Source organism: Podarcis gaigeae (genome assembly GCF_964106915.1).
Source record: "Podarcis gaigeae genome assembly, chromosome: 5".
NCBI lineage: Eukaryota > Metazoa > Chordata > Lepidosauria > Squamata > Lacertidae > Podarcis > Podarcis gaigeae.
The window spans coordinates 12,671,985-12,696,944 of record NC_139681.1 but is presented as its reverse complement, the minus strand read 5'-3'; the positions used below and the strand labels follow the sequence as shown (position 1 = coordinate 12,696,944).

The 24,960-nt window shown below is 43.1% G+C and overlaps 1 protein-coding gene across 1 annotated transcript in view; it reads left to right on the top strand.

Annotated features, from left to right (window-relative positions):
- COG3 (component of oligomeric golgi complex 3) overlaps window positions 1-24,960 on the top strand; it is a 48,566-nt gene that overhangs the window by 7,056 nt on the left and 16,550 nt on the right. The window contains exons 2-17 of the mRNA XM_083738327.1: window positions 421-567; window positions 1,198-1,259; window positions 2,791-2,956; window positions 3,622-3,696; window positions 5,652-5,744; window positions 6,492-6,617; window positions 8,194-8,274; window positions 9,051-9,094; window positions 10,186-10,312; window positions 10,815-10,906; window positions 12,541-12,680; window positions 15,048-15,208; window positions 16,469-16,574; window positions 18,844-18,968; window positions 20,195-20,284; window positions 21,427-21,547. Coding sequence (XP_083594453.1) covers window positions 421-567; window positions 1,198-1,259; window positions 2,791-2,956; window positions 3,622-3,696; window positions 5,652-5,744; window positions 6,492-6,617; window positions 8,194-8,274; window positions 9,051-9,094; window positions 10,186-10,312; window positions 10,815-10,906; window positions 12,541-12,680; window positions 15,048-15,208; window positions 16,469-16,574; window positions 18,844-18,968; window positions 20,195-20,284; window positions 21,427-21,547 — 1,756 coding nt within the window. The remainder of the gene's footprint in view (window positions 1-420; window positions 568-1,197; window positions 1,260-2,790; window positions 2,957-3,621; window positions 3,697-5,651; window positions 5,745-6,491; window positions 6,618-8,193; window positions 8,275-9,050; window positions 9,095-10,185; window positions 10,313-10,814; window positions 10,907-12,540; window positions 12,681-15,047; window positions 15,209-16,468; window positions 16,575-18,843; window positions 18,969-20,194; window positions 20,285-21,426; window positions 21,548-24,960) is intronic.

Genomic DNA, 24,960 nt, shown 5'->3' with positions numbered 1-24,960 from the left:
CATCCCATGTTGCCAGGCTCTGATTCACTCTGCCTTTTTTTAACCAAGTAATCTAAACTTGGTGTCCTGCACAGCTGTTTGTGATTTTGGACACCAGTACTGAGTATATTTTATTAGCTTGCAGATCAGTAAGTTAACCTGCAGCTTTGGAGTTCCAGAGGAACTTCCAGTGGAGTTAAAGAGCTACAGAACTCCAGATGCATCTGGTTGTAAAGAAAAGGGAATAAAAGCTATCTGTTGCATTTGTTTCTGTTTAAATGAACAATTTTGACATAAAAGCATTCTGATCTGGTTTTGAATGAATGATACTATGTGTTATAACATTCAGTGGGGGGAAATAAGTAATGAAGAAGCTAGTTTAAAAAAAAAACAGTTTTAAGGCATTCAACTCATTCATTTTTATTTTTTATTTGTGTCTAGCTTCCTATTGAAGATTTTAGCAGTCTTGGTCAACAATCATTGACTGTAACATTGACAGCAACGGTGCCAGAATCTACAGAGGACATCCTCTTGAAAGGGTTTTCCATGTTGCGTATGGAAAATGAAAGAATCGAAACAGCACAGCAGGTGAAACAAAACATAAAAATCAAGCCTTCTCTTATTCCAAATGCAAAACGTAAGGTGTTAAATGTGATGTTATTTAATAGATAGGCAAAAATTCTGGCTGGGCTTTTGTCTTTAGATGCTTGTGCATGTCTGCTTTATTCTTCCTTCTCTGAGGCCTGTCTGTGTCCGTCTCCCTATTCAGAGGTGCCTGTACTTGGCAACTCATGGCCAGGAAGAGAAGCTGGACCATAATGCTTAACTTGGTGACATTGTACATGTTGTCAGATTCTAAAGGAAAAGTGGGCTGGGTGAGAGTGGCTGGTGATGGGAACACTGCGGACCTCCTTTTTTGTCCGACAGTTGCTTTTATTTTTTAAATAGAGCATTTTATTATCCCCTCTGTGTAATTGCAAAGGAATGAATCATAGAATTGGGAGGGACTTTTTAACCTTAGGAATAGACCTTCTGAATTCTGCCGTCCAGTAAGGAAGCATGGGTAGGAATCACCCAGCGACTCCTCTCTCTACAACCAGTGCTATTGTTGCAATACACTGGATTATATTTCCTAATAAGCCCATTTCATCAGCCCAAATGCCATTGATGCCGTTCTCCCAGAGCATCCTAAGTAATCTCTTCCCTTCTTTGCTCTAGTTCTTCTCATGGTTTGATCAACTCCATACGCAGATGGATCAAGATGAAGGGGCTAAATACAGGTATATATGCCTCCCCACCCCACTGGTTGAATTGTGAATATCAAGGCATAGCACCCAACAATGGCAACTTGCCAAACATCCTGTGAGAAGGTCCTGCCGTTCTTGTGTGCTTTTGGTGTGTGCTATGCCTTCGTTTTCATCCTCCTCCCGTTCCACTCGATACAATACAATACAATACAATACAATACAATACAATACAATACAATACAATACAAATACCTTTATTGGCATTACAATTTAAGACATTTCAAATCAGTGGGGTAAATTTAAAAGGGACAGGAGTGAGGCTGTTGAGGGTCACAAGGCAATCGGTTGTTCTGCTTCACCCTGTCTATTCCCCAGAGGGATGATTCATTAAGAAGCCTTCTGGGTAAAATGGAAATTACTGCCACTGAGGCAGTAGCGTCCTTGTCCCTATCCGCTAGGAGGAACCTCGTTTGGCTTTCTCAGAGCCGTTGGTCGCAGGTCTAACTTCTTGCTCAGAATCTGTTTGCAGAGTTTGCTTTGCAAAGGGCAGTCCAAAAGAATATGGTCCAGTGAATCTGGTACTCCCTGACTGCAGGCACACAGGCGGACTTGATAAGGAATTTGTGAGTATCTACCTGTGGTCACGTGACGCGGGTGGCGCTGTGGGTTAAACCACAAGGCCTAAGACTTGCCGATCAGAAGGTCAGCGGTTCGAATCCCTGTGACGGGATGAGCTCCCGTTGCTCGGTCCCTGCTCCTGCCAACCTAGCAGTTCAAAAGCATGTCAAAGTGCAAGTAGATAAATAGGTACCGCTCCGGCGGGAAGGTAAACGGTGTTTCCATGCGCTGCTCTGGTTCGCCAGAAGCGGCTTAGTCATGCTGGCCACATGACCCGGAAGCTGTACGCTCCCTTGGCCAATAAAGCGAGATGAACGCTGCAACCCCAGAGTCGGTCACGACTGGACCTAATGGTCAGGGGTCCCTTTACCTTTACCTGTGGCCACTGCAGAGGGGAAAGCAAAAAAGCTCTTCGTTGCAAAGGAAGTAGTAGGTCTTTTAGGTAATTGGCATAAAATCCGTAAGAAGTAGTTATGCCTAGGGCCTCCAGAGAACAGGGTCTCAGAGTGTGAGGAGACAAACACTGTTTTCCGTGGTCATAACGCCACTGCTTAATTGTTTGGTGTATGTAGTTTTCATCAAATACTTCAAGGCTCTCCAGAGCAATACCCAAACTACGTATTTTGTCCTGAATTGTTCTATATACCATGAAGTATGGTCTTCAAGTATAGAAGTTGAAAAGGAGTTTGGTATTGTTCTGTAATGTATGTTCCGCCAGGCCTTGATTGTAATAAGCCATGTGTTGGTTTCCATCAGATGTTGACCGATTTCTGCACATAAGGTTAGATAGCTTAGATAGCCACTTGTTAACCTGATCACTCGGAAGCTTGTCTGCAGAGTATAGGTTCAGCTACACAGGCTGCCCATGCTATTATCCTGAATCTTTCTATCAGTTCAAAGGATAAATGTGTGCCTATATGTAACTGTTGTGTTCTGATTTCTGTAGGCAGACAAGAGCTTACTTGTCTGGATTTGAGGAGCAATGCGATGCTATCTTGAGTGATGTCAACAGTGCCCTTGAGCACTTGGAGTCGTTACAGAAGCAATATCTCTTTGTTTCCACCAAGACAGGAACGCTGCATGAAGCTTGCGAACAGCTATTGAAAGAGCAGGTAAATTCATACTTAGTTAGAAAAACACTTCCGCTTCCTATGCATCTGTAGCTGCATTGTTTATTTATTTATTGCAAGCTTTTTTATCCTGCTCTTTAGCCCAAAAGGCTAAACACATTTAGCCAAAAGGCATGATACCTAAGAGGAAAAATGATGGGGAGGGAAGAGGAAAAAAGCAGACATTGAACAGTTCTTAGTCTTTACAATTTACAATTCCTATGATAACCAGTTGTAAAGGAAACAAGGGATGTGTGGCAAGAAAAGCACCTGACAAGCTAGGGTTTTACCTTTTCTTCTGAGCAGTGGACCCTTTCTAGAACGGATGATATCCTGGCAGAGAGTAACTTTTTTAATAGGGTGATATCAGCCTTAAATTGGACCAGAAAAAGGTCTGACCTAAAGTTCCAGGTTTTAAACTCAATTTATGCTTTCTAACCTAAATATATGAATGCCCATTGTAGCAAATGGCTTCAGATGTAAGCGTATTCTAATAGAAATAGTTGATTCACCAAGTTCACCTTATACCTTTATATGCAAGTAAAATGTAACAAAGCGTATGTAATTGTTTTAGTATAATCAGCCCACAGGTTGTCCTCTCCTGACATACAGTGTATCTCCATGTTTTTACCTGCCTCTAAAAATAATTTATATTTCTCCTTGAACAGTCAGAGCTTGTGGACCTGGCAGAAAATATCCAGCAGAAACTGTCATATTTTAATGAATTGGAAAATATTAATACGGTAAGTAATTGTTTTGAAACACACACAAAAGGACAAAAAAACTTTTTCCACTTTAGAGTCATGTCTTTCTAGAGACTCTTTAAAGAGTCGCATGCTCTGATTAGTAATTATCATTCTTATGTTAAAATCCTGTAAAACTCTGGAGTAAGTGTACATGGAATTGAACCAAACTTTATTCTACGTGAGCATGCATAAGATTGTTCTTTTAAAGTGGTTTTAAGCCTCTGTATGTTTGGTCTTCAAAAACAAGGAAGGAGGAAATTTCCATGGGGCACTGGAGAAATGTTGTTTATTAGGCCCAACTGTTGTCAAGTGCAGATTCTTTGGCCAGGGCAATATAGAATAACTGACTAATTTCAATAAGAACATTAATACAGTGGTACCTCAGGTTACATACGCTTCAGGTTACATACGCTTCAGGTTACAGACTCCGCTAACCCAGAAATAGAGCGGCAGTGGGAGGCCCCATTAGCTAAAGTGGTGCTTCAGGTTAAGAACAGTTTCAGGTTAAGAACGGACCTCCGGAACGAATTAAGTACTTAACCTGAGGTACCACTGTAATGATAACCTATAGAATGGGACTGAAGGTTGTTTAATCATAATACAATTACAAATAATTATATTACTCCAGGAAATGCAGCAACCGAAGTTAATAGCAGTGAGTTGAGTGAACTGGGGCCAGTGAAACCAAGGTTTGGATCGCCACTCAGATTAAAGCTCAGTGGCTGACCCTAAACCAGTCACTCTCTCTTGTTATGAGGGTGAAATCAAATATAACGTATGCATAGAGTTACATGCAGTGAATGATCAGTATGTGATGGGGCTATAAATTTACTGCAATTTATTGAATGGTCCACCATTATTCATGTTTCTTGATGCTGTGACTATGCCAAAAGACAATTATGTTGAAAGTTCGGAAAATTCTGCATAGGAAAATGCTTACTTAAAACATTTTAAACCAATTTACAGTAAGTAAGCAGATATTGATGAGTATAAATAGTAAGGAACTAGGTAAGGTTCCCAACTCTGGGCACCGTTTGCCATGTTCATTGAACTTTTGGTTGCTGCAGTTTGAGAGTATTAATATAGAGCATCCTGGGTGATATTTGAGGAAAATAATTTTGAAATGCATTTATGTTCCAAAGGCTGATGAGAAGAAACATATTCTGAGGATGTTTTAAGAGAAAAATGGTATGGGTTGCATCTTGGAAGAATGTTACATCAACCCGTACCTTAGCTTGAATGTGCAGAGTGGGCTGACAGCAATGGAGTGTTCTTTTCACTTGGGGAAAAAACCTTACTCCAACCTGAGCTCATGATTTGTCTCACTGCAGACAAACCACAAGCTGTAACCAATGAAAAGACAAACAATAAGCTCTGGCTCGAACAATAATGCAAAGCCAAACCATGGCTTAGCTCACGGAAGTGCAGCAGCAGTTGGACTGGACTCATACACTTACACTAAACCAGGCATAGGCAAACTCCGGCCATCCAGATGTTTGGGACTACAATTCCCATCATCCCTAGCTAACAGGACCAGTGGTCAGGGATGATGGGAATTGTAGTCCCAAACATCTGGAGGGCTGGAGTTTGCCTATGTCTGCACTAAACCATGGTTTGGTTTAAAGTGTGACACGAGCCTTAGTCATATTTATGGTAGACCCACTGAAATCAATTGGACTTAAATTAGTCATGACTAACCTAAGTCTCATTGATTTCTGATTTCTAACTCTGAATCTAACCCTATATATCAGGGGTGGAGAACATGCAGCCACCCAGATGTTCATCACTTGAGGCATGGGACATGACTGGATGAAATACTTGTCCTTAATGTTAGTTTCCTTGATTGTTCTTTTAATTATTGGAAGACTTGTAATGAATAGTACTGAATGCAGATTTCTTTTGTTGTTTTTCTTACTGATACTTATATCACATGTTATTTTTCTCTCTTCAAGAAACTGAATTCCCCTACATTGTCAGTAAACAGTGATGGTTTCATCCCTATGCTGGCTAAACTTGATGATTGTATTGCATATATTTCATCACATGTAAGTTGGGCTCAGTTTTTTTTGTCCCTGTTTACATTACTTCGTGGTGCACAATTCTGTTTCCCATGGGTTTTTAAATTGAGGAAATCCAGTGACAGAACTGGAAAAGGGACCTCATGCTTTCCATGACAATCCTTATGGATTAAATCCCTACACTTCATTCTGTAGATGGAAGTGACTTTGCCCCAGCGGGTATTCTAATTCCTAATTCCTCTGTAGATTCCAATGCCGTCTCCCATGCTGTTACAGAGGTTTCCCCAACATTCAGAGCAGCTTTTCATGAGATAGGCTATAGAAAGGAGAAGGAGGAGGAATTAACAAACATTTCTTCTCTTCTTTCCCCTCCTCTACATCCCCCTAGCACAATCACACAACTTCTGAATACAATTCCCTTGGTATAGAATGTGGGCTTATTAACTTCTTCGCACAAACCTCTGCCAGCCTTGATGGTTAGTTTCCTAAAAGCATCTGCATTTGTTCCTCATTCCGTTGCATATTTCAAGGCAGTGTGCTCCATATCATTCCCTTTCAGTCCATCTCTTTTCTTTTGAGACACCAAGTCTGCTGATACAAGAGTGTTTGCTTTTTCCTGGGATAAATAGTGTTATTCCTGAATCTTAAAACATGTGCATTTAGTGTAAGACAGAAATAACCTTGTTCAGCTCAAAGATGAAGATGTATTGTGTCCATTCCAGTTCACTTTTTCTTAGCTTTTGCTTAAAATGTTATTTTTTTCTTATTTTCCAGCCAAACTTTAGGGATTATCCTGTGTATTTTGCAAAGTCCAAACAATGTCTTTCAAGAGCTATGCACCTCATGAAAACATACACTGTGAATACACTACAAAACCTCACAAACCAGTTAATTAAAAGGGTAAGTTGGAAGAATCAGTAGTGAGTAGGTGTTTCTTTTGAACTGAAATATCTTGGGAATATCTCCCAAATAATTTACCTTTCTAATAACAACAACAACAACAAAACAACAACAACAACAACAAAACAACAACAATTTATTATTTATACCCCACCCATCTGGCTGAGTTTCCCCAGCCACTCTGGGCGGCTTCCAATCAAGTGTTAAAAACAATACAGCATTAAATATTAAAAACATCCCTAAACAGGGCTGCCTTCAGATGTCTTTTAAAGAGAAGATAGCTGCTTATTTCCTTCACATCTGAAGGGAGGGTGTTCCCCAGGGTGGGCGCCACTACCAAGAAGGCCCTCTGTCTGGTTCCCTGTAACCTGGTTCCCTGTGATTCTTCGCTGCACTTTTGCATTCTGAAGCAGCATGTTGGGTGTTTGGCAAATTTAATAGTTGTCTTATCCAACACACACTTGTATGATGTATGGACTTCTGTGGTGTGTAAATAACTTGAACAATGTGTTTGTTCCTCAACAATCCATTGAACATGAAAGGTTGTGGAGTCCCCTTCCTTCAGCAGATGTTGGATGGCCATCTGTCATGGATGCTTTAGCTGAGATTCCTGCATTGCAGGGGGTTGGACTAGATGACCCTTGGGATCCCTTCCAACTCTTTAAAGATTCTATGATTCCATGAATCCAGTGAAGATGCAATCTTGCAGGCTGTAAGAGTTTGGGGTGACTCATTAGAATGTCAGCAGACCTATTTGGGAGAGAGAGGTGGCAGGACTGTAGAAGATATTCAAAAGGGAGAATTTGTATGTATTTTCTTTGACCAGGAGAGAATTGTACAATGGAGAAGGCACCTCAGCCTTTGATCAGCCTAGGGGGAATATGCTAATACTTTAACTGGGCTTCCACATTGAGGTCATTCACTGCACAGCTGCCTGGAATGGATGTGAATTTCCCAAACGAGAAGGATGCGAATTTCACAAATTAAACCTGGCAGGGGAGGCTGCCTAGAGGGCTGTTTTTCTGAAGAGGTCTGCATGCCACTTATATTTTCCTTGGGTGCACAGTTTACAACTTCTGTGTCCTCCTTTCCCAGTGGCATGTAGTTATATGCATGGTAGTACAGTGTATGGAAGGACGCGGGTGGCGCTGCGGGTTAAACCACAGAGCCCAGGACTTGCCGATCAGAAGGTTGGCGGTTCAAATCCCCGCGACGGGGTGAGCTCCCGTTGCTCGGTCCCTGCTCCTGCCAACCTAGCAATTCAAAAGCACGAAGTGCAAGTAGATAAATAGGTACTGCTCCAATGGGAAGGTAAACGGCATTTCCGTGTGCTGCTCTGGTTTGCCAGAAGCGGCTTAGTCATGCTGGCTACATGACCCGGAAGCCGTACGCCGGCTCCCTCGGCCAATAAAGCGAGATGAGCGCTGCAACCCCAGAGTCGGTCACGACTGGACCTAATGGTCAGGGGTCCCTTTACCTTTACAGTGTATGGAGTTTTTGCAGTCACTGTATAATAGTTTATTGTTTAGTAAGCTCATATTGCGAATGACATTTCTTTCTCTCTCTTTTCTTTCAGGACCCTTCAGCTGTACCAAATTCAGACAATGCCTTCACGTTATTTTATGTGAAGTTCAGAGCTGCTGCACCCAAAGTCAGAGTAAGTTCCCAAACTATGGTAGGTGGAAGGGGTACTTAAAGATATGCTCATAATGAAGGGTTGGTCACCTTTGTGGAATTTCTATGTTGTACACTATTGAATCATGCGCAAACGCTTATAATGCAGGGTTTCCCAAACTTGAGCCTCCAGCTGTTTTTGGACTACAACTCCCACCATCCCTAGCTAGCAAGACCAGTGCTCAAAGATGATGGGAATTGTAGTCCAAAAACAGCTGGAGACCCAAGTTTGGGAAACTCTAAGTCTTATAGTGTAACAGTGTAACATCTTACACATATGTTCACTACGACATTGCTTGTAGTCTTCAAATCCCTGATCCAGTTCTTAAGGATACTATTGTGTGTGCCTTTGGTTTGGAAGAAGCCTACAAGTATGAATTACTCTCATATTCACTGTGTGCTGCAAGTTCTTTAGAAAAAGGAAAACAGCCAGCAGACTGACTACAGTGGTACCTCGAGTTACAAACACCTCAGGTTACAAACGCTTCAGGTTACAAACTTCGCGAACCTGGAAGAGTTACTTTGAGTTGAGAACTTTGCCCCAGGATGAGAACGGAAATCTGCGCTGGTGGCGCAGCGGCAGCAAGAGGCCCCATTAACGAAAGCGCGCCTCTAGTTAAGAACAGTTTCAGGTTAAGAATGGACCTGCGGAACGAATTAAGTTCGTAACTAGAGGTACCACTGTACTTGAATGTTTCTAATATCCCTGTGTAGGGAAGCATCAGAATGCTCTCAATTTTTTTCTTCTTGTTTCCTTAGACACTTATTGAGCAGATAGAGCAGCGGTCTGAGAAGATGCCAGAGTGAGTATGCAGAAACTAAGTCAATGGCAAGGATTGTGTTTTGTGCTTGAAAATATTGAGTCTGATGCAGTAATATTAAGTCGATTTAGTCTTCCTCTGATATGTCGGGGGCCAGCATAAGGTGTGTTGTAACAGTAGAATCACCATTTCCTTTTTTACTTAAAGTAGGTTTTTCTTTTTGGGGGACAGACAGAGAGAAGGTGGTCAAGGGCAAAGGTAGATCGATCTTCTGTATATTTAATAATTGAAGAGGAAATTTCAGTACGCGTCACTTTCCTCGTGCCTGCACGACAAGCTTCATCTACCGAAATGTATTTTTTTTAAAAAATGCAACTACAAAAGGAATAAGGGACGCGGGTGGCGCTGTGGGTTCAACCACAGAGCCTAGGGCTTGCCAATTAGAAGGTCGGCAGTTCGAATACCCGCGACGGGGTGAGCTCCCGTTGCTCGGTCCCTGCTCCTGCCCACCTAGCAGTTCGAAAGCACGTCAAAGTGCAAGTAGATAAATACGTACTGCTCCAGCGGAAAGGTAAACAGCGTTTCTGTGCGCTACTCTGGTTCGCCAGAAGTGGCTTAGTCATGCTGGCCACATGACCCGGAAGCTGTACGCCGGCTTCCTCGGACAATAAAGTGGGATGAGCGCCGAAACGCCAGAGTCAGTCACGACTGGACCTGGTGGTCAGGGGTCCCTTTACCTTTATATAAAAAGAATAAGACCCCTGTTGTCCCTTGTGGCACATTACTCTAGAGCAGGGTTTCCCAAACTTGGGTCTCCTGCTGTTGTTGAACTACAATTCCCATCATCCCAAGCTAGCAGGACCAGTGGTCAGGGATGACGGGAGTTGTAGTCTAAAAACAGCAGGAGATCCAAGTTTGTGGAAACCCTGCCCTAGAGAGATGTGGGAAGTTCATCTTATAGTGTTAAAGAAAACCACACTCTCAGTCTAAAGGGGTTCCTCCCAGACACAAATTTGTCACATCAGCAATAAGAATGCATAAATTTTTACTATCTAAAGCAGCAATAAGTTAATAGCTCTAAGATTAAACCTTCCTGTGAAGGCGGATGCTTCCTAACTCTCCTCTTTGTCTAGGTACCGGCAACTGCTAAATGAAATCCATCAATGCTACCTTGATCAGAGGGAGCTGTTACTAGGGCCTAGTATTACTAGCACTGTGACAGAATTAACTAACCGAAACAGCAGAGATCATTGTGCTCTGGTAAGAGGCTTTGTGTGAACTTGCATTTTCTTGAACCTTGGATTCCTTTCGAATTCATTAGAAAATCAGCAATGTTTGCTAAATATTTAATAATGCATTTGCACCCCAGCCAGCTTTCAGTGCAAATGACTGGCTTCTCACCTTCTTCCTGGAGATCAGTCTGCCTTGCAGCTGTTTCTGCATGTCAAAATACCCTGATATATAGAAAATAAAATTGTCCCTGTCTCCCAGTGTTCCTAAGCTAATGAAATCAAAATTGCCCAAAGGTGCTGCAAGAGATTGTATGATTGCTTTTTAAATTACAGGCCGTTTTTGGCACTGCAGGGGAGCAGGATGGACTTACACACGTCCCGCTGATGCACAGTCTAAACAGGGAGTTGCCTGAAGTGTGTTTTGGACCATCACAGATATAAATAGCATTTACTAAACTTAAATACTTTCATCATTTGCATCTTTCTTTCTAAATACACACGGGCTGCCCTTCTGTTCACTCTCATTTCAGGTACGAAGTGGTTGTGCTTTTATGGTGCATGTGTGCCAGGATGAACACCAGCTGTTTGATGAGTTCTTCACAAAACCAACACCCAAACTGGAGTGGGTATCACACGTGACATCGCTTTTTGTTGCACGACACTGTTGACATAAGGATGTTTCGAACTCTTGTTCGTGCATTTGCTTCAGCATGCAAGCATAACCTTGGCAAGGCGGGGGTGGGGGGCAACTGCAGGTCCCGCTCCCATGTCCCCCAACATGTGGGCTTCTGTAAATGCACATGACAGTCTGCAGAGGAATGTCTAAGGGTCTGAGGAATGTTCCAAGCCAGGGTTTCCCAAACTTGGGTCTCTGGCTGCTTTTGGACTACAATTCCCACCATCCCTGACCACTCATCCTGCTAGCTAAGGATGATGGGAGTTGTAGTTCCAGAACATCTGGAGGGCCGGAGTTCGCCTATGCCTGTCATAAAGGGTTGAATCTGAACTTAGTTGTGCTTACAGTAGTCAGTAGATCCAATGAAATCAATGGGACTTAGCTTAGTCGCAATTCAAGTCCTATTGATTTCTGTGCCTGAGTGTGGATCCGGTCCAAAGTATGGGGATTTTGAGGAGATTTCACCCCTCCCATACCCAAGAATCTCCTGATCATCTCCTGAGGTCTTTGCTGACTCCACAGAGAGGAGGAGCAATGTATTGCTCTCTACTTAATTAGTCATGTGAGTGAATCTCAATGTGTGAGAGAGAGTCAGTCAGTGAGCCGGAGAGAGAGTGCAAGAGATATTATTTAGAGATAAGATTGCTGCTAAGAGCAGCTGCAGGCACTCAGAGTATAGCATTGATTTATGCTTAGAATTTGTAGCTCTGTACATAGTTTTGTATAATAGCTGTAGTTGTAGAATAAAAGAAGATATTTTACAGAGCTGCTCTCCGAGTGGTTTATACTCTGCAAGACTCTGCAAAACGCTGCTGCGCAACGACTGCATCATTGAGAAAGTAAATCCGGTGCTCTCAGCTCCAAGCTGTGAGTCCGCAGCACTGTCACCTGTTCCTGTGCCAAAGGAGGACTCTGGCAGTGCTACCCAGCTCGCCTAGCCCAGTCGGGGCTGTAGTACATGAGTCCAGTTGGTACACTGGCTCAAGGGCGATGCTGACAGATTTGACTAGCCATCAGGATTGTTTTTGCTGAATATACTTTTGTGTGGGCTTCTGTTCTTTGGCTCCTAATATAGCTCAGCTGGCTGAGTGTCTTCTATTGTAAAAAGAAGAGTGTTCCTTCTCTGTTCCTTTTTGAAATATTGGGATCAGTGTCGAAAACTCTTCAGTCTCATAGCATGGAATGCCTTTTACAAGTTTCCTGCCTCGTATGATGTTGCTTGCATCATCTGAAACAAAACATTAAATGCAGACTTGATCAGTCAGTCATATAAATTTTAATCTATTAGTCAAGTAGGCTGATGCCAGAGTTTTTAAGAATACTTAAGCTAATGTAATGAATCAATAAATGAAAATGTTTTAGCTGCTTATATGGCTTTTTAAATAATTGGTAGTGCTGGTTGACAGCATTTGATGTGAAGCAAAAGATCAAGTTCTCCCGATATTAGTGATAGTCATGGCATGGCCCAGATTGTAAGTGGTGTTGGTTTAACGTGTCGTTTTCTACTGTCATAAGAGATGCATGTGTCAGTTTACACAATCTTTTATAGTCCATACTGGATTTGTTTTTCTGTCTTACAGTGAAGTTTTGGAGAGGTTATGCCTGTCATTATATGATGTCTTGCGGCCAATGATCATCCATGTAATTCACCTAGAAACTTTGTCTGAGCTTTGTGGGATTCTCAAAAATGAAATGCTTGAAGATCACGTGCAAAACAACGGTAACTGTAAAATTAAGATTTCGAAACCAAACGCTTGATCAAAAGTTAGAATGCATCTTTTTAACAGACTGGAATGGCATGTGCTTTAGAATATATAGGATTTACTACCACTGCCTTTTCAACTTAACACACATCTCTTAAATTGAAACGTCCATAATAATAATAATAATAATAATAATAATAATTTATTATTATTTATTTATACCCCGCCCATCTGGCTGGGCCTCCCCAGCCACTCTGGGCGGCTTCCATAGAAACCAAACATACAGTAAAATAACACACATTAAAAACTTCCCTGAACAGGGCTGCCTTAAGATGTCTTCTGAACGTCAGGTAGTTGTTTATCGCTTTGACATCTGCTGGAAGGGCGTTCCACAGGGCAGGCGCCACTACCGAGAAGGCCCTCTGCCTGGTTCCCTGTAGCTTTGCTTCTCGCAATGAGGGAACCGCCAGAAGGCCCTCGGCGCTGGACCTCAGCATCCGGGCAGAACGATGGGGGTGGAGATGCTCCTTCAGGTATACTGGACCGAGGCCGTTTAGGGCTTTAAAGGTCAGCACCAACACTTTGAATTGTGCTCGGAAACGTACTGGGAGCCAATGTAGGTCTTTCAAGACCGGTGTTATATGGTCTCGGCCGCCGCCCCCAATCACCAGTCTAGCTGCCGCATTCTGGTTTAGTTGTAGTTTCCGAGTCACCTTCAAAGGTAGCCCCACATAGAGTGCATTGCAGTAGTCCAAGCGGGAGATAACCAGAGCATGCACCACTCTGGCGAGACAGTCCGCAAGCAGATAGGGTCTCAGCCTATGTACCAGATGGAGCTGGTAAACAGCTGCCCTGGACACAGATTTGACCTGTGCCTCCATGGACAGCTGTGAGTCCAAAATGACTCCCAGGCTGCGCACCTGGTCCTTCAGGGGCACAGTTACCCCATTCAGGACCAGGGAATGCTCCACACCAGCCCGCCTCCTGTTCCCCCAAAACAGTACTTCTGTCTTGTCAGGATTCAACCTCAATCTGTTAGTCGCCATCCATACTCCAACCGCCTCCAGACACTCACACAGGACCTTCACCGCCTTCACTGGTTCTGATTTAAAAGAGAGGTAGAGCTGGGTATCATCCGCATACATAAGTTGTAATCCGATTTTAAAGTAGCCAAGTTCCATTAAATTATGCAGTGCCCAAAATCAAGTAAAGTGAGCTCTTGGAAACCAGCATGTTCATGCACAGTCGAAATGTGAGCTGATATTAGCAGCGGAATAGAAGGAAAAGTTAGGCAACTACTTTTGCTTGGATGGGGTGGAGGCATACAGGGGATCTGCTCCAAAGGAAATTTCCACATGGCAAAACAAATATGGAGGGCAGGGACTTTCAGTAGCCTAAGCTGATGTGATTCATTTCTCCCTCGTTTATTATGTGCATTGAGTTCCAGTTTGTTTGCTTACCATCTGCAAGTGTTCAGATGTGTTGAAGTTTACAAGGTGCACAGTATTCCTAGCAAAACTGCCTTCTGATGTCATGTAGATAATGTACCTATATTTCAGGTGAACACATTTTATCACCCAGACACCCTTTTCCTAGAACTATTTGATTATAATGTTGTTTATGACTAGGTACAGTGGTACCTCTGGTTACGAACTTAATTCGTTCCAGAGGTCCATTCTTAACCTGAAACCGTTCTTAACCTGAGGTACCACTTTAGCTAATGGGGTCTCCCGCTGCCAAACATTTTTGTCCAGTGAATCCTGATTTTGGAAATCAGGATTCCACAGCCTAATCTCTGGTGCCCAAGAAAGACAACCAGTTTTTATTTTGTGTCTTTTGTTTCTCGCTTAAAGTGTATTTCAGCAGTTGCGTAGATGGGGTTGGATTTGCAGCAGCCAAAATCAAACTGTCTTTACATTAAAGCGTGAATTGTAAAGCTGAAAATCCATAATGATTTTAATCTGGATAGAAATTATTATACAGTATTATAACATCTGTGCATTCACAACTATAATTATGCAGCATCGGGGGGGGGGGTTATTATTAATTGTTCTTTTACTATGTTATGCATTTTTGTGTTTTTATATTGTAAACTGCCCTGTGATCCTCGGATCAAGAGCGATATAGAAATTTTAACAACAACAACACTAATTGTTTATTCATTCATTCATAATTTTTTTTGGCAAAGTAATATTCATAAATAAATAAGAATAAAAATGTGCACCCCACCACCGAGACCATTTCATTGTAACTATCCAACCTCCCAAAATTTCAACACCTCTTGCGATGATTTGACCAACTCTAATTGTTAAGGCTTTAGCCATAATCAGTGAAGTTCAATGAGGAGAAATTAATGCCTTTAATTTTGTGCCTTTTAATAACAGTGGACCAGCTGGCTGCATTTGCTGCTGGAGTTAGGCAGATGTTGGAGGATGTTCAAGAGCGTCTGGTCTACAGAACGCATATCTACATTCAGACTGACATTATAGGCTACAAACCGGCCCCGGGTGATCTTGCCTATCCTGCTAAGCTGGAAATGATGGCGGTAAGGGTCCATGCATTTGTCCGATTCTGAACAGGCAAAACCCCTTGCATTCAACTACGCTAGGAGTTCCCAAACTGTGCCCCAGCTGTGACGAATTTGTCTATCAATGGCTGCTAGCTACAATGGCTATGTACTGCCTCCACGGCTCTCCGGACCCGTTGGTGGACTTGCAAGTTGAGAGAGTGCTTAGAAATGAAATGTAAAGGTGTCCATTGAAGCAGCCTTCAGTAGAAGGGTGGTTCAAAGCATATAGTTATCCTAAATCCAAACAATACAGGTTCCCTCACTGTGCAATTGGAGGAGTGCTCTGTAAAGTCCCAGTGTCTGGAGAACTAGATAAAGCTAAAGGGACCGCCTCTGGCGAAACAGAGAAGCGCACAGAAATGCCGTTTAGCTTCCCGCCAGAGTGGTACCTATTTATCTACTTGCACTTTGACGTGCTTTCGAACTGCTAGGTTGGCAGGAGCAGGGACCAAGCAACGGGAGCTCATCACATCGCGTTGATTCGAACCGCTAACCTTCTGATCGGCAAGTCCTAGGCTCTGTGGTTTAACCCACAGTGCCACCCGTGTCCCTTGGACAACTAGATGGTGACAGATAAATACGTTGTTGAATTTTGCTAATGGTACAGAAAGTTGTGACTGTGTTTCAGCAACTTTTGAGAGTCATCAGGTTGAAAGGTGGCATATATGTGGCATATATGTCAAATAAATAAATATTGATAGTTGCTAGGCAGGCTACCTCCCAAACAGGCATTTCTTCTAAATTGTCTGGCTAAATCGGATGGAGAGCACCCATTGACTGGACCACTATGTGGCACACTGGTGGAATAATTATTTGGTAAACAGATTATCGTTTCTGACATACATCTAAAAAAAACCCATGAAAGGTGGGAGAAAATATTTCAAGGTGAACTTTTTCATATGCCGGACGGTTGTTAATTTGGCAGGCAAACCCAGCTGCAATGATGTGGCTTCTTAGACACCCAGGCCCTTGTGGAACTTCTGGGAAATGCAGGACTGATTTTCCAGTTGAAACAGAAACTATGTGATACTTGACTCCACTTTCCAAGAGGTCCCCCCCCCCCCAATAACTGCCGTGATGTGTCAGTTGTAGCATCCCCCCCCCCCAATTTCCTCCTGAGGAGTTGGACTAAGCATTGTTCTCTTGCAGATCAGTGGGAAATTCTATGATGGAAATATTATAACGTAACGTAATGTAATATAATATAATAATTGTTTGTTTTCCTTTTCCTGGTAGCAAATTGCCCAAAGTCTAAAAGATGAAGAGAGAAAGTTGCCTGCAGATCCTTCATTTTCAGATATGAAGCTGGAAGATTTGGAGAACTGCAGTGTGGTAAAAAATGGTGTGTGGTTATTTGAAGTAATTTGTACTTGTAAAAACATGCTAATAATGACAGCTGTATTTGCTTATGGCTTTTCAGTATTTGGAGCGATCTCAAGAGAGAAGCAAACATAAAATGAAGTACCGTATTTTTTGCTCTATAAGACTCACTTTTTCCCTCCTAAAAAGTAAGGGGAAATGTGTGTGCGTCTTATGGAGCGAATGCAGGCTGCACAGCTGTCCCAGAAGCCAGAACAGCAAGAGGGATCACTGCTTTCACTGCGCAGCAATCCCTCTTGCTGTTCTGGCTTCTGAGATTCAGAATTTTTTTCTTCTTGTTTTCCTCCCCCAAAAACTAGGTGTGTCTTGTGGTCTGGTGCGTCTTATAGAGCAAAAAATACGGTATTTTATATTTTAACAAGGACTAGCTTTTGGGTATTTTAAATATCATTCTTGAACCTGTAGTTGTAATTACTTGTGGCTGTTATAATCTGAAATGTTTTTTTGGTCATGATTCCTATTACAAAGGGGTTGCAAAGAGGCATGACAAGATAGATTTCTTGGTTTCTGCCTAGCTGTGGAATCATGAAGACGTTATCCAGTAGTCCTGGGGCAGTCTTTACTTCTTGAGGGTACCTTTTTTTTACACAACACAACACAACAAAACAAAACAAAAGATGCACGTTAAGTCCCTTGACTCACTTACACCCCCTTTCCCCTCAAAGCTTCCTGGTTCCTGGTTCCCACTTGGAACCCACAAAGTGATTCAGTGCAGATTAGTGCGATGGATCAAGTATGAATAAAAAAATTGAACTGGTTCCATCAGTACTGGGTTAATAAATAAATACATAAATAAGAACTTGGCTGAAACACTCCTCACATTGCTGGCACCCAAGCAGGGGGAGATCTATTGTCACACATCCCCAAAATTGCTGTATTAGGTCTGAGGAGACTGACTTGCCTGCTTTTCGTGTTGGGACATTCTCCCTATCCATCTTAAGATAGCAAGGGAAGCAGGTAAAGGTAAAGGGACCCCTGACCATTAGGTCCAGTTGTGGCTGACTCTGGGGTTGCAGTGCTCATCTCGCTTTACTGGCCGAGGGAGCCGGCGTACAGCTTCCGGGTCATGTGGCCAGCATGACTAAGCCGCTTCTGGCGAACCAGAGCAGCGCACGGAACGCTGTTTACCTTCCCACCGGAGTGGTACCTATTTAAGGTAAAGGTAAAGGTACCCCTGCCCATATGGGCCAGTCTTGCCAGACTCTGGGGTTGTGCGCCCATCTCACTCAAGAGGCCAGGGGCCAGCGCTGTCCGAAGACACTTCTGGGTCACGTGGCCAGCGTGATATCGCTGCTCTGGCGAGCCAGAGCTGCACACGGAAACGCCGTTTACCTTCCTGCTAGAAAGCGGTCCCTATTTATCTACTTGCACCCGCCGGAGTGGTACCTATTTATCTCCTTGCACTTTGATGTGCTTTCGAACTGCTAGGTTGGCAGGCGCTGGGACCGAGCAACGGGAGCGCACCCCGCTGCGGGGATTCAAACCGCCGACCTTTCGATCGGCAAGCCCTAGGCGCTGAGGCTTTTACCCACAGCGCCACCCGCGTCCCATGTGGTACCTATTTATCTACTTGTATTTTGATGTGCTTTCGAACTGCTAGGTTGGCAGGAGCTGGGACCGAGCAACGGGAGCTCACCCCGTCATGTGGATTTGAACCGCCGACCTTCTGATCGGCAAGTCCTAGGCTCTGTGGTTTAACCCACAGCGCCACCCGCGTCCCTAAGGGAAGCAGGAGTCAGTGCAAATAGTATTCTTGGATGTCTGAATTATCAGCATCCAATTTAGACATTCTGAGTCCAGTGGCATCTCCTAATGGTTATTTTCTATCTTTTTAGTGCTTTTGTACTATTTAATGTTTTTCCTTGTGTTTTCATATCTTGCTTTTCACTTGCCTAAAACGGCCTACCATGTTCCAGGCTCAGTCTGGGACCTGAGAGGAAATTTCTTCCCTTGGTGGTTTTGCTGGAAGCCTTACTTGTCAACCCAAGGGAGACACTTCCCGATAGTACACTTTCTGATACTGTATTATGTTCTCTGATGCTGTATTGGATATCAAGGCTGCCAACCACAGGTGCAAACTCTTAAAATACAAAGTGCAAATGTGTCAACCTAAAGACACCCTTTTTTGATAATGGGGGGGGGGTGCATGTCTGTAATTGATTACTATAAAGTTTATCATTGCATATTAAGTTCTGTAGTAGCAAGCCTTGAATATGATCTTTGTGTTACAGATGCATTGGAATCCTGCCATCCTAGACTTCATGCTACGATTTCACCCGCAGATCTGCATGGGATGTGGTACCCTACTGTGAGAAGAACACTTGTGTGCCTCTCCAAGCTTTACAGATGTATTGATGTAGGTATAGAATTATGTCTAGCCTGGAAAATAAGGCCGTCAGTGGCTGCTAACCAAGATGGCTTTGTTTTACCTCCACGGCTGGAGACCTTGTTTCAAATCCTGATTAAGCAAGACCCATAGAAAACTCCAAAGAAACCCTATACAAAAGAAACTCTATAACCTTAGCAGTCAATAGCAGTAAAGATCATAACGCACAATTGAAATTTGTGCTCCAGAAGTGAGGGGTTGGGGTGGAGGAAATGCACAATCTCTCTCCTGTTGGTTTTAATCACGGTTAACTAGTCATTATATGTGGGCTTTGGTCATATGTGCCGCTGTTGGAGGAATTCACACTTTTCTTAATATTCGACCAGTGCAAGCATTTTTCCTTCCTCTGTGCTCTGTTCTGAGCATTCTCCTGACCCTCCAGAGCAGATTGTGGGAGGTGTGGGGGCACACAGGGAGAGGAGAGGGGCAGAAATCCTGTTTCGCTACTGGAAACACTTGCATTGGTTTCTTCTAGCTTGCCTGGTTAGTTGAAGCCTGGCCCAGTATCTTTGAATTGGCCTTTTCAGCTTTGTTTTAAGACATAATATATACCTGTTTACTCTTCCAGTAACATCGTACCTGAAATGTTGTGGAAGCTTGCGATTAAAACAGCCTTGTTTGGGATGTTGGAAGGTCTTTCTGAATGGCTGCAGTGAATAGACAAAATAGCATTAAATCGTTGGCTCTCTCAGATCACCCAGACTTGCAACACCCCTGTTTACAAACAAGATCAGACACATTCTGAGACTTCCTTTGAGAATGAATGATGAGCATGACTCCGTTTGTGTTAAATGCCTCTTTCTGTGGCTGCATCCAGTGCTTTTTTTGGGGGGGGGCAGGGGTACACATACCCCTAAACATTTTGTGAATCAAAGTTTGGCCTCATTGAGGGGCAGTATTTCAATATGAGTGGGAAAATGAGAGTACTCCTAAACATATTTTTTTAAAAGAAAAAAAGCTCTGGATGCACCCATGTAATAAATTCTGAAGTTCTCAATACCTTCTTGGAGTCACTGTATGTTTCACGTATTGCAAAAATTGTGCCTATAGTATATATTATTTTTTCTAAATCCGGTGTCTAGAAGCATGGGATAATAGGGCTTAAATTTGCAAATTGAGGGTGCCAGGCTTAGATGACCTTCCTCAAGGATAAAGGCCTGACCTTTATGAACATTTGCATTCTTTTTCCTCTCCAGAGGGCAGTCTTCCAAGGATTATCGCAGGAGGCCTTATCTGCCTGCATACAGTCTTTGCTAACAGCTGCAGATTCCATTTCTAAAAACAAGGTTGGGTAATGTTCTTTTGTGTTGGAGGGATGTAATAATACAGGTTTTCATATTGCTAATGTGTAATATTTTCATATAAAGAGGTTCTCTATAAACTTTTCCTAGGAGTGCACTGCACCAAATTTGAGACTGTCTTGAAAAATAGTTGAAGTGCATGTACTTCTGTTTTTCCTTAGGAGATCTGAATTCTGTATGCCTATGGGAAGGTGCATAAGTCTAGCCTAGCCGCTATTTCATTCAAATGGGGAAAGAACAGTGATGAGATTTTCCTTTTCAAAAAAACAAAGACGGGTGGAGATGTGGGATATTTCTGGTGGTGATTGAGATTGGCAAGAAAGGATATGAGCGGGGTAACTGTGAAAGAGTGGGGAAGCTGAAGAAAAAGCATATTTGATAGCATGGTGATGTTTTCCATTCAGCAGTATAAATTAGCTGAAATGGCTTAAAAGGTAAAGGTAAAGGGACCCCTGACCATTAGGTCCAGTCGTGGCCGACTGGGGTTGCGGCGCTCATCTCGCTTTATTGGCCAAGGGAGCCGGTGTACAGCTTCTGGGTCATGTGGCCAGCATGCCTAAGCCGCTTCTGCCAAACCAGAGCAGCACACGGAAACGCTGTTTACCTTCCCTCCGGAGCGGTACCTATTCATCTACTTGCACTTGACGTGCTTTTGAACTGCTAGGTGGGCAGGAGCAGGGACTGAGCAACGGGAGCTTACCCCGTTGCGGGGATTCGAACCGCCGACCTTCTGATCGGAAAGTCCTAGGCTCTGTGGTTTAACCCACAGCGCCACCTGCCATCCCTTCAGACTTAAAATGTAGGTGCTTACAGATTTGCATGTGACGATTCAAAAATAGAACAATTCAATGGCAAAAGAATCCAAACATTTCTAATGCTGTTAGGGACCCCACGTACTTTTGCAGCAATCTCTCTGCCCTCTTTTAAGCAGTAGTGCATAGCACGAATATGAATTGCTGCCTCTCTGTAGCGTGTTTGTAAGAGATGTGCATATGGTTTAATGGGAAGTTGGTAGTATCCTAGGATACAAAGGGGATGATACTGCTTTTTAATAAGTGAACAACCGGTTGACCAGTGTCTATCCCTTTTCTCTTTATTTTTTACATTAATTTTTTGTTACAATTTAGACCCAGGTTGACGGACAGCTTTTCTTAATCAAACATCTTTTGATTCTTCGTGAACAAATTGCTCCTTTCCACACTGAATTCACCATTAAGGAAATTTCCCTGGACCTTAAGAAAACTAGAGGTACTGCATTGTTCTGACTGGCCAGTCCGAGTGGGTTTGCTCCTCCTCCGATGTGCCAGCCACGAGGGTTGAGGGCCAAGCTACATGTTGCATTGGAGAGCCGTTACCAGGCTTCCCAATATCTTTTTCTTTCTTTAAAAGCAACCACAGGCACCCCTCAAATTGGATCAGGGCAGCGACATTTGGAGGAAGGGGGTTTACTTCTTGCACCGTATCCCTGATCAAAATCGACCCGTTCCGAAAGTTGCTATTATCTTTTTGGTGGAGATTTCTTTGCTTTTTTTACTCAGTCATACAGTGGTACCTCAGGTTAAGTACTTAATTCGTTCCGGAGGTCCGTACTTAACCTGAAACTGTTCTTAACCTGAAGCACCACTTTAGCTAATGGGGCCTCCTGCTGCTGCCGCGCCGCCGGGGCACGATTTCTGTTCTCATCCTGGAGCAAAGTTCTTAACCTGAAACACTATTTCTGGGTTAGCGGAGTCTGTAACCTGAAGCATATGTAACCTGAGGTACCACTGTACTTTTCAGGTTTATACATTTCAGTGATTTTACAATCATTTTGACATTTCAAAAACTTGACTTCCATCCCCCTCTTTCTGTGGTTCCTTAAATTGGTTTTTAATATCTTCTGCATATCCAAATTAACTTAATTTGCTCATTTATTCATCTTCTTTCAATATATACTCTTACAAAACTGCAGGTTGTTACAATAATCCTGCCAATGTTTCTATCTGTTTATAATTTATAGTTTGTAATTTATCTTTTTGGTGGCAATTTCAATCAGGGAAGTGGTGCAGGAAGAAAAGGCTCGAAACCTCCCAATGCTACTGGCCTGAAGCAATTCAGGGTGGAGAAAGACGTGGCTGATTTTATGTAAAAAAAAAAAAGTGTGGGTGTTCCCAAGAGCGGCTTTTCCATGCAGCCTGTTGTTTGTCCCTCTGTTTGTTTATGTTCACCTGCAATCGCCTGCATGCTGTTGTGCATTCTCTTGCATTGAACTAACTCGAACTCAGCCTTTCTTTTGAGGGCCGGATGGGAAAGTTCCCGGAAAGCCTTTAGTATTCCTTCACATCAGTTCTGGTGGTTTTCTTTATTTAAAAAAACTAAACACAAATCCTCCTAACTCTTATCTGTTAAAAATGGTACCGGGATATCCTGCTTTCCATTCACACAGTGTTTTTTCTATGCTAGCGTGCTCCACCAAGGGACAGAGTCAACAGGCAGGTGCCAATATAAGGGGAGGGTTGCTGCTGGCTGGTGGTTGCTGTAGCTTCCTGCTCTAACCCTTCTTTGCAGCTGGTAGCATTCTGCGCCATCTTGACCTCTTCTGAAAGCAGAGGAATTGGGTCTTTGGCTTTAGCAGACTTGGTGCAGGATTATCAGGTGTGGTCCCTGCTATGTCCAGAGGCTTTAGAAATAAATAGGTTTTTAGAAAAGCTAAGTATCTAGTAAGCTTCGTACTGTTCAGTCTCTTCTCTGATGGTGGAGGAGGGTACCCAGAGTGAGCTATTGCCTTGCTTCTGCAAATTAAGCATCCTATTCTCCTCTTTTGTGGAGGAACCACCTCTTCACTTTTTAAATCCTCCCTCTTTTGAGATGGTGGAGTTTCTCCCAGCTTCAGCTTTCAGGCTATTTTGGACCTTTTCCTTCTTCCTTATTTCCCCAGCACTTAGTGATGGTGGGAAGAGAGTCTTTCATTCCTGTTTTTTTGTTTTTTTTTAATGTTGGTTGAAAGGGGACTTTCCTCAAGCTAGGTGAGAGGGACTCTGCTGCCAGCATCTACAGTTCTATCCACTGATGAGAAATAAAATTTACAGTAAATTTGAGTTTTCCATTCCATTTCCTTCTGCAGATGAGCTTTGCTTTGTTTAACGATTGAAGCTTAAAACGCACAAAAATCACTTGCCTAGAACAAATTAGGAAGCTCTTTTTTTTCACTTAGAAAATTGGCTGGGAAAGCTATTTGCATTGTATAATTAAAACAAATGTGCTTATCAAATGTCACTTGGACAAAATATACAAAGAAAAGAATACGCCAAGGTGTGCATTATTCTTGCAAATACATTTTAAAGCAAGTGGAAAAATGGAGGCGAGGTAAGAAAAGGAAGGAATACTTGAAGCCTCAAAATGTTATTGCCTATGAGTCAGTGAATGGGGATTAGAAATACCTTCTATCTGTTCTGTCTCAGTAGTTTGAAGCAGTTACGTTGCTTGTCTGCTAATATGCTACTATCTTGCTTTGAACAAACTTGCTCTTATAACTAACAGTTCTACTCATTGCAGCTGAACATGGATGAGACCTCTGTCGTGTTAAGTAGTTTCTAGTTAACAAGCAAAGGGGTAAATATGTCCTGCTGGTGTCCTTTGCTGGCTGATATATAATTTTATTCTGAGCATTTATTAGATGAATAAAAATTTTATACCAGCCAGTTAATAATGGAAGGTGGTAAGTAACTGAAATGCATACCTGTCTCTCCCTCCCCCAAGCTGAAAATGTATGAGAGTATGGCAAATACACAGTTATAGTGAGAGATTGTTGGTCACAAGAAAGCATTATTCTGCATGTTCTTGGAGACCAGGCGGAGGAGAGCTTGTCTCAGCAGGAGAGGGAGACTCCCTGGATTCTTCAGTAGCCTCTTGACCACCCTCCTCTGCTTCAGCCTCTGAGTCTGAACTGCTCCCTCCCATAGGCTCTTCCTGCTCACTAAACCCTGTTGCCTTTTCAGCGTCCAGCCCCTCCTCCCGATCTTCTCCCTCTGATTTCTCCTCAGCACCCCACCACCAATCCCCCTGGCTCAGAGCCTTCCTCCTCTGGGGTTTCCCTTGCGGGGGGTTCCCTGGCTATTGCCTCCCACCACTTCTCTTCGCCCAGCCAGTTCCTGACATCAGCTACACCCAGACTTGGGGGAAGGAGAGAAGGCAAAAGGGGAGGGAAGGAGGCTGGAGTTGTCAAGGGCAGTGAACCCGAGGGAACTTGCTGAAAATGTTTTTCCCCCGTGGGAAAAAAGGGGGTGGAGATCTTCTAAGAAAGGGGGCACCGGAAGCTGAGCGGGTGTGTTTGATCCTAGGCTGAAGTTTCCCAAATTGTTCCAGTCTGTTAGTGCAGTCAGTTGATTTGCAGAGTGCTGCCTTGGCTTTAGTGGGTATAAGAGTTTCAGAGTCTGGGGGGTTAGGATACTCTCTTCTCCCTTTCAGTGGAGAATGGAGGCCAGTGCTGACAGTCTAGCATCCTCGTATTTGATTGCTGGCTTTTGCCAGCACGGCAGCCGTAGACAGACAAGGTGGGAATTAAGCGATAGGAATGGCTGCATTCTGGCAATATGCTCATGCACCATGGGTTTGATCCCAGCTGCCATGTATTGTACTGTGAATTAAACCCATTTCCCATGGGAAGGTTTTTTTGTTTATCA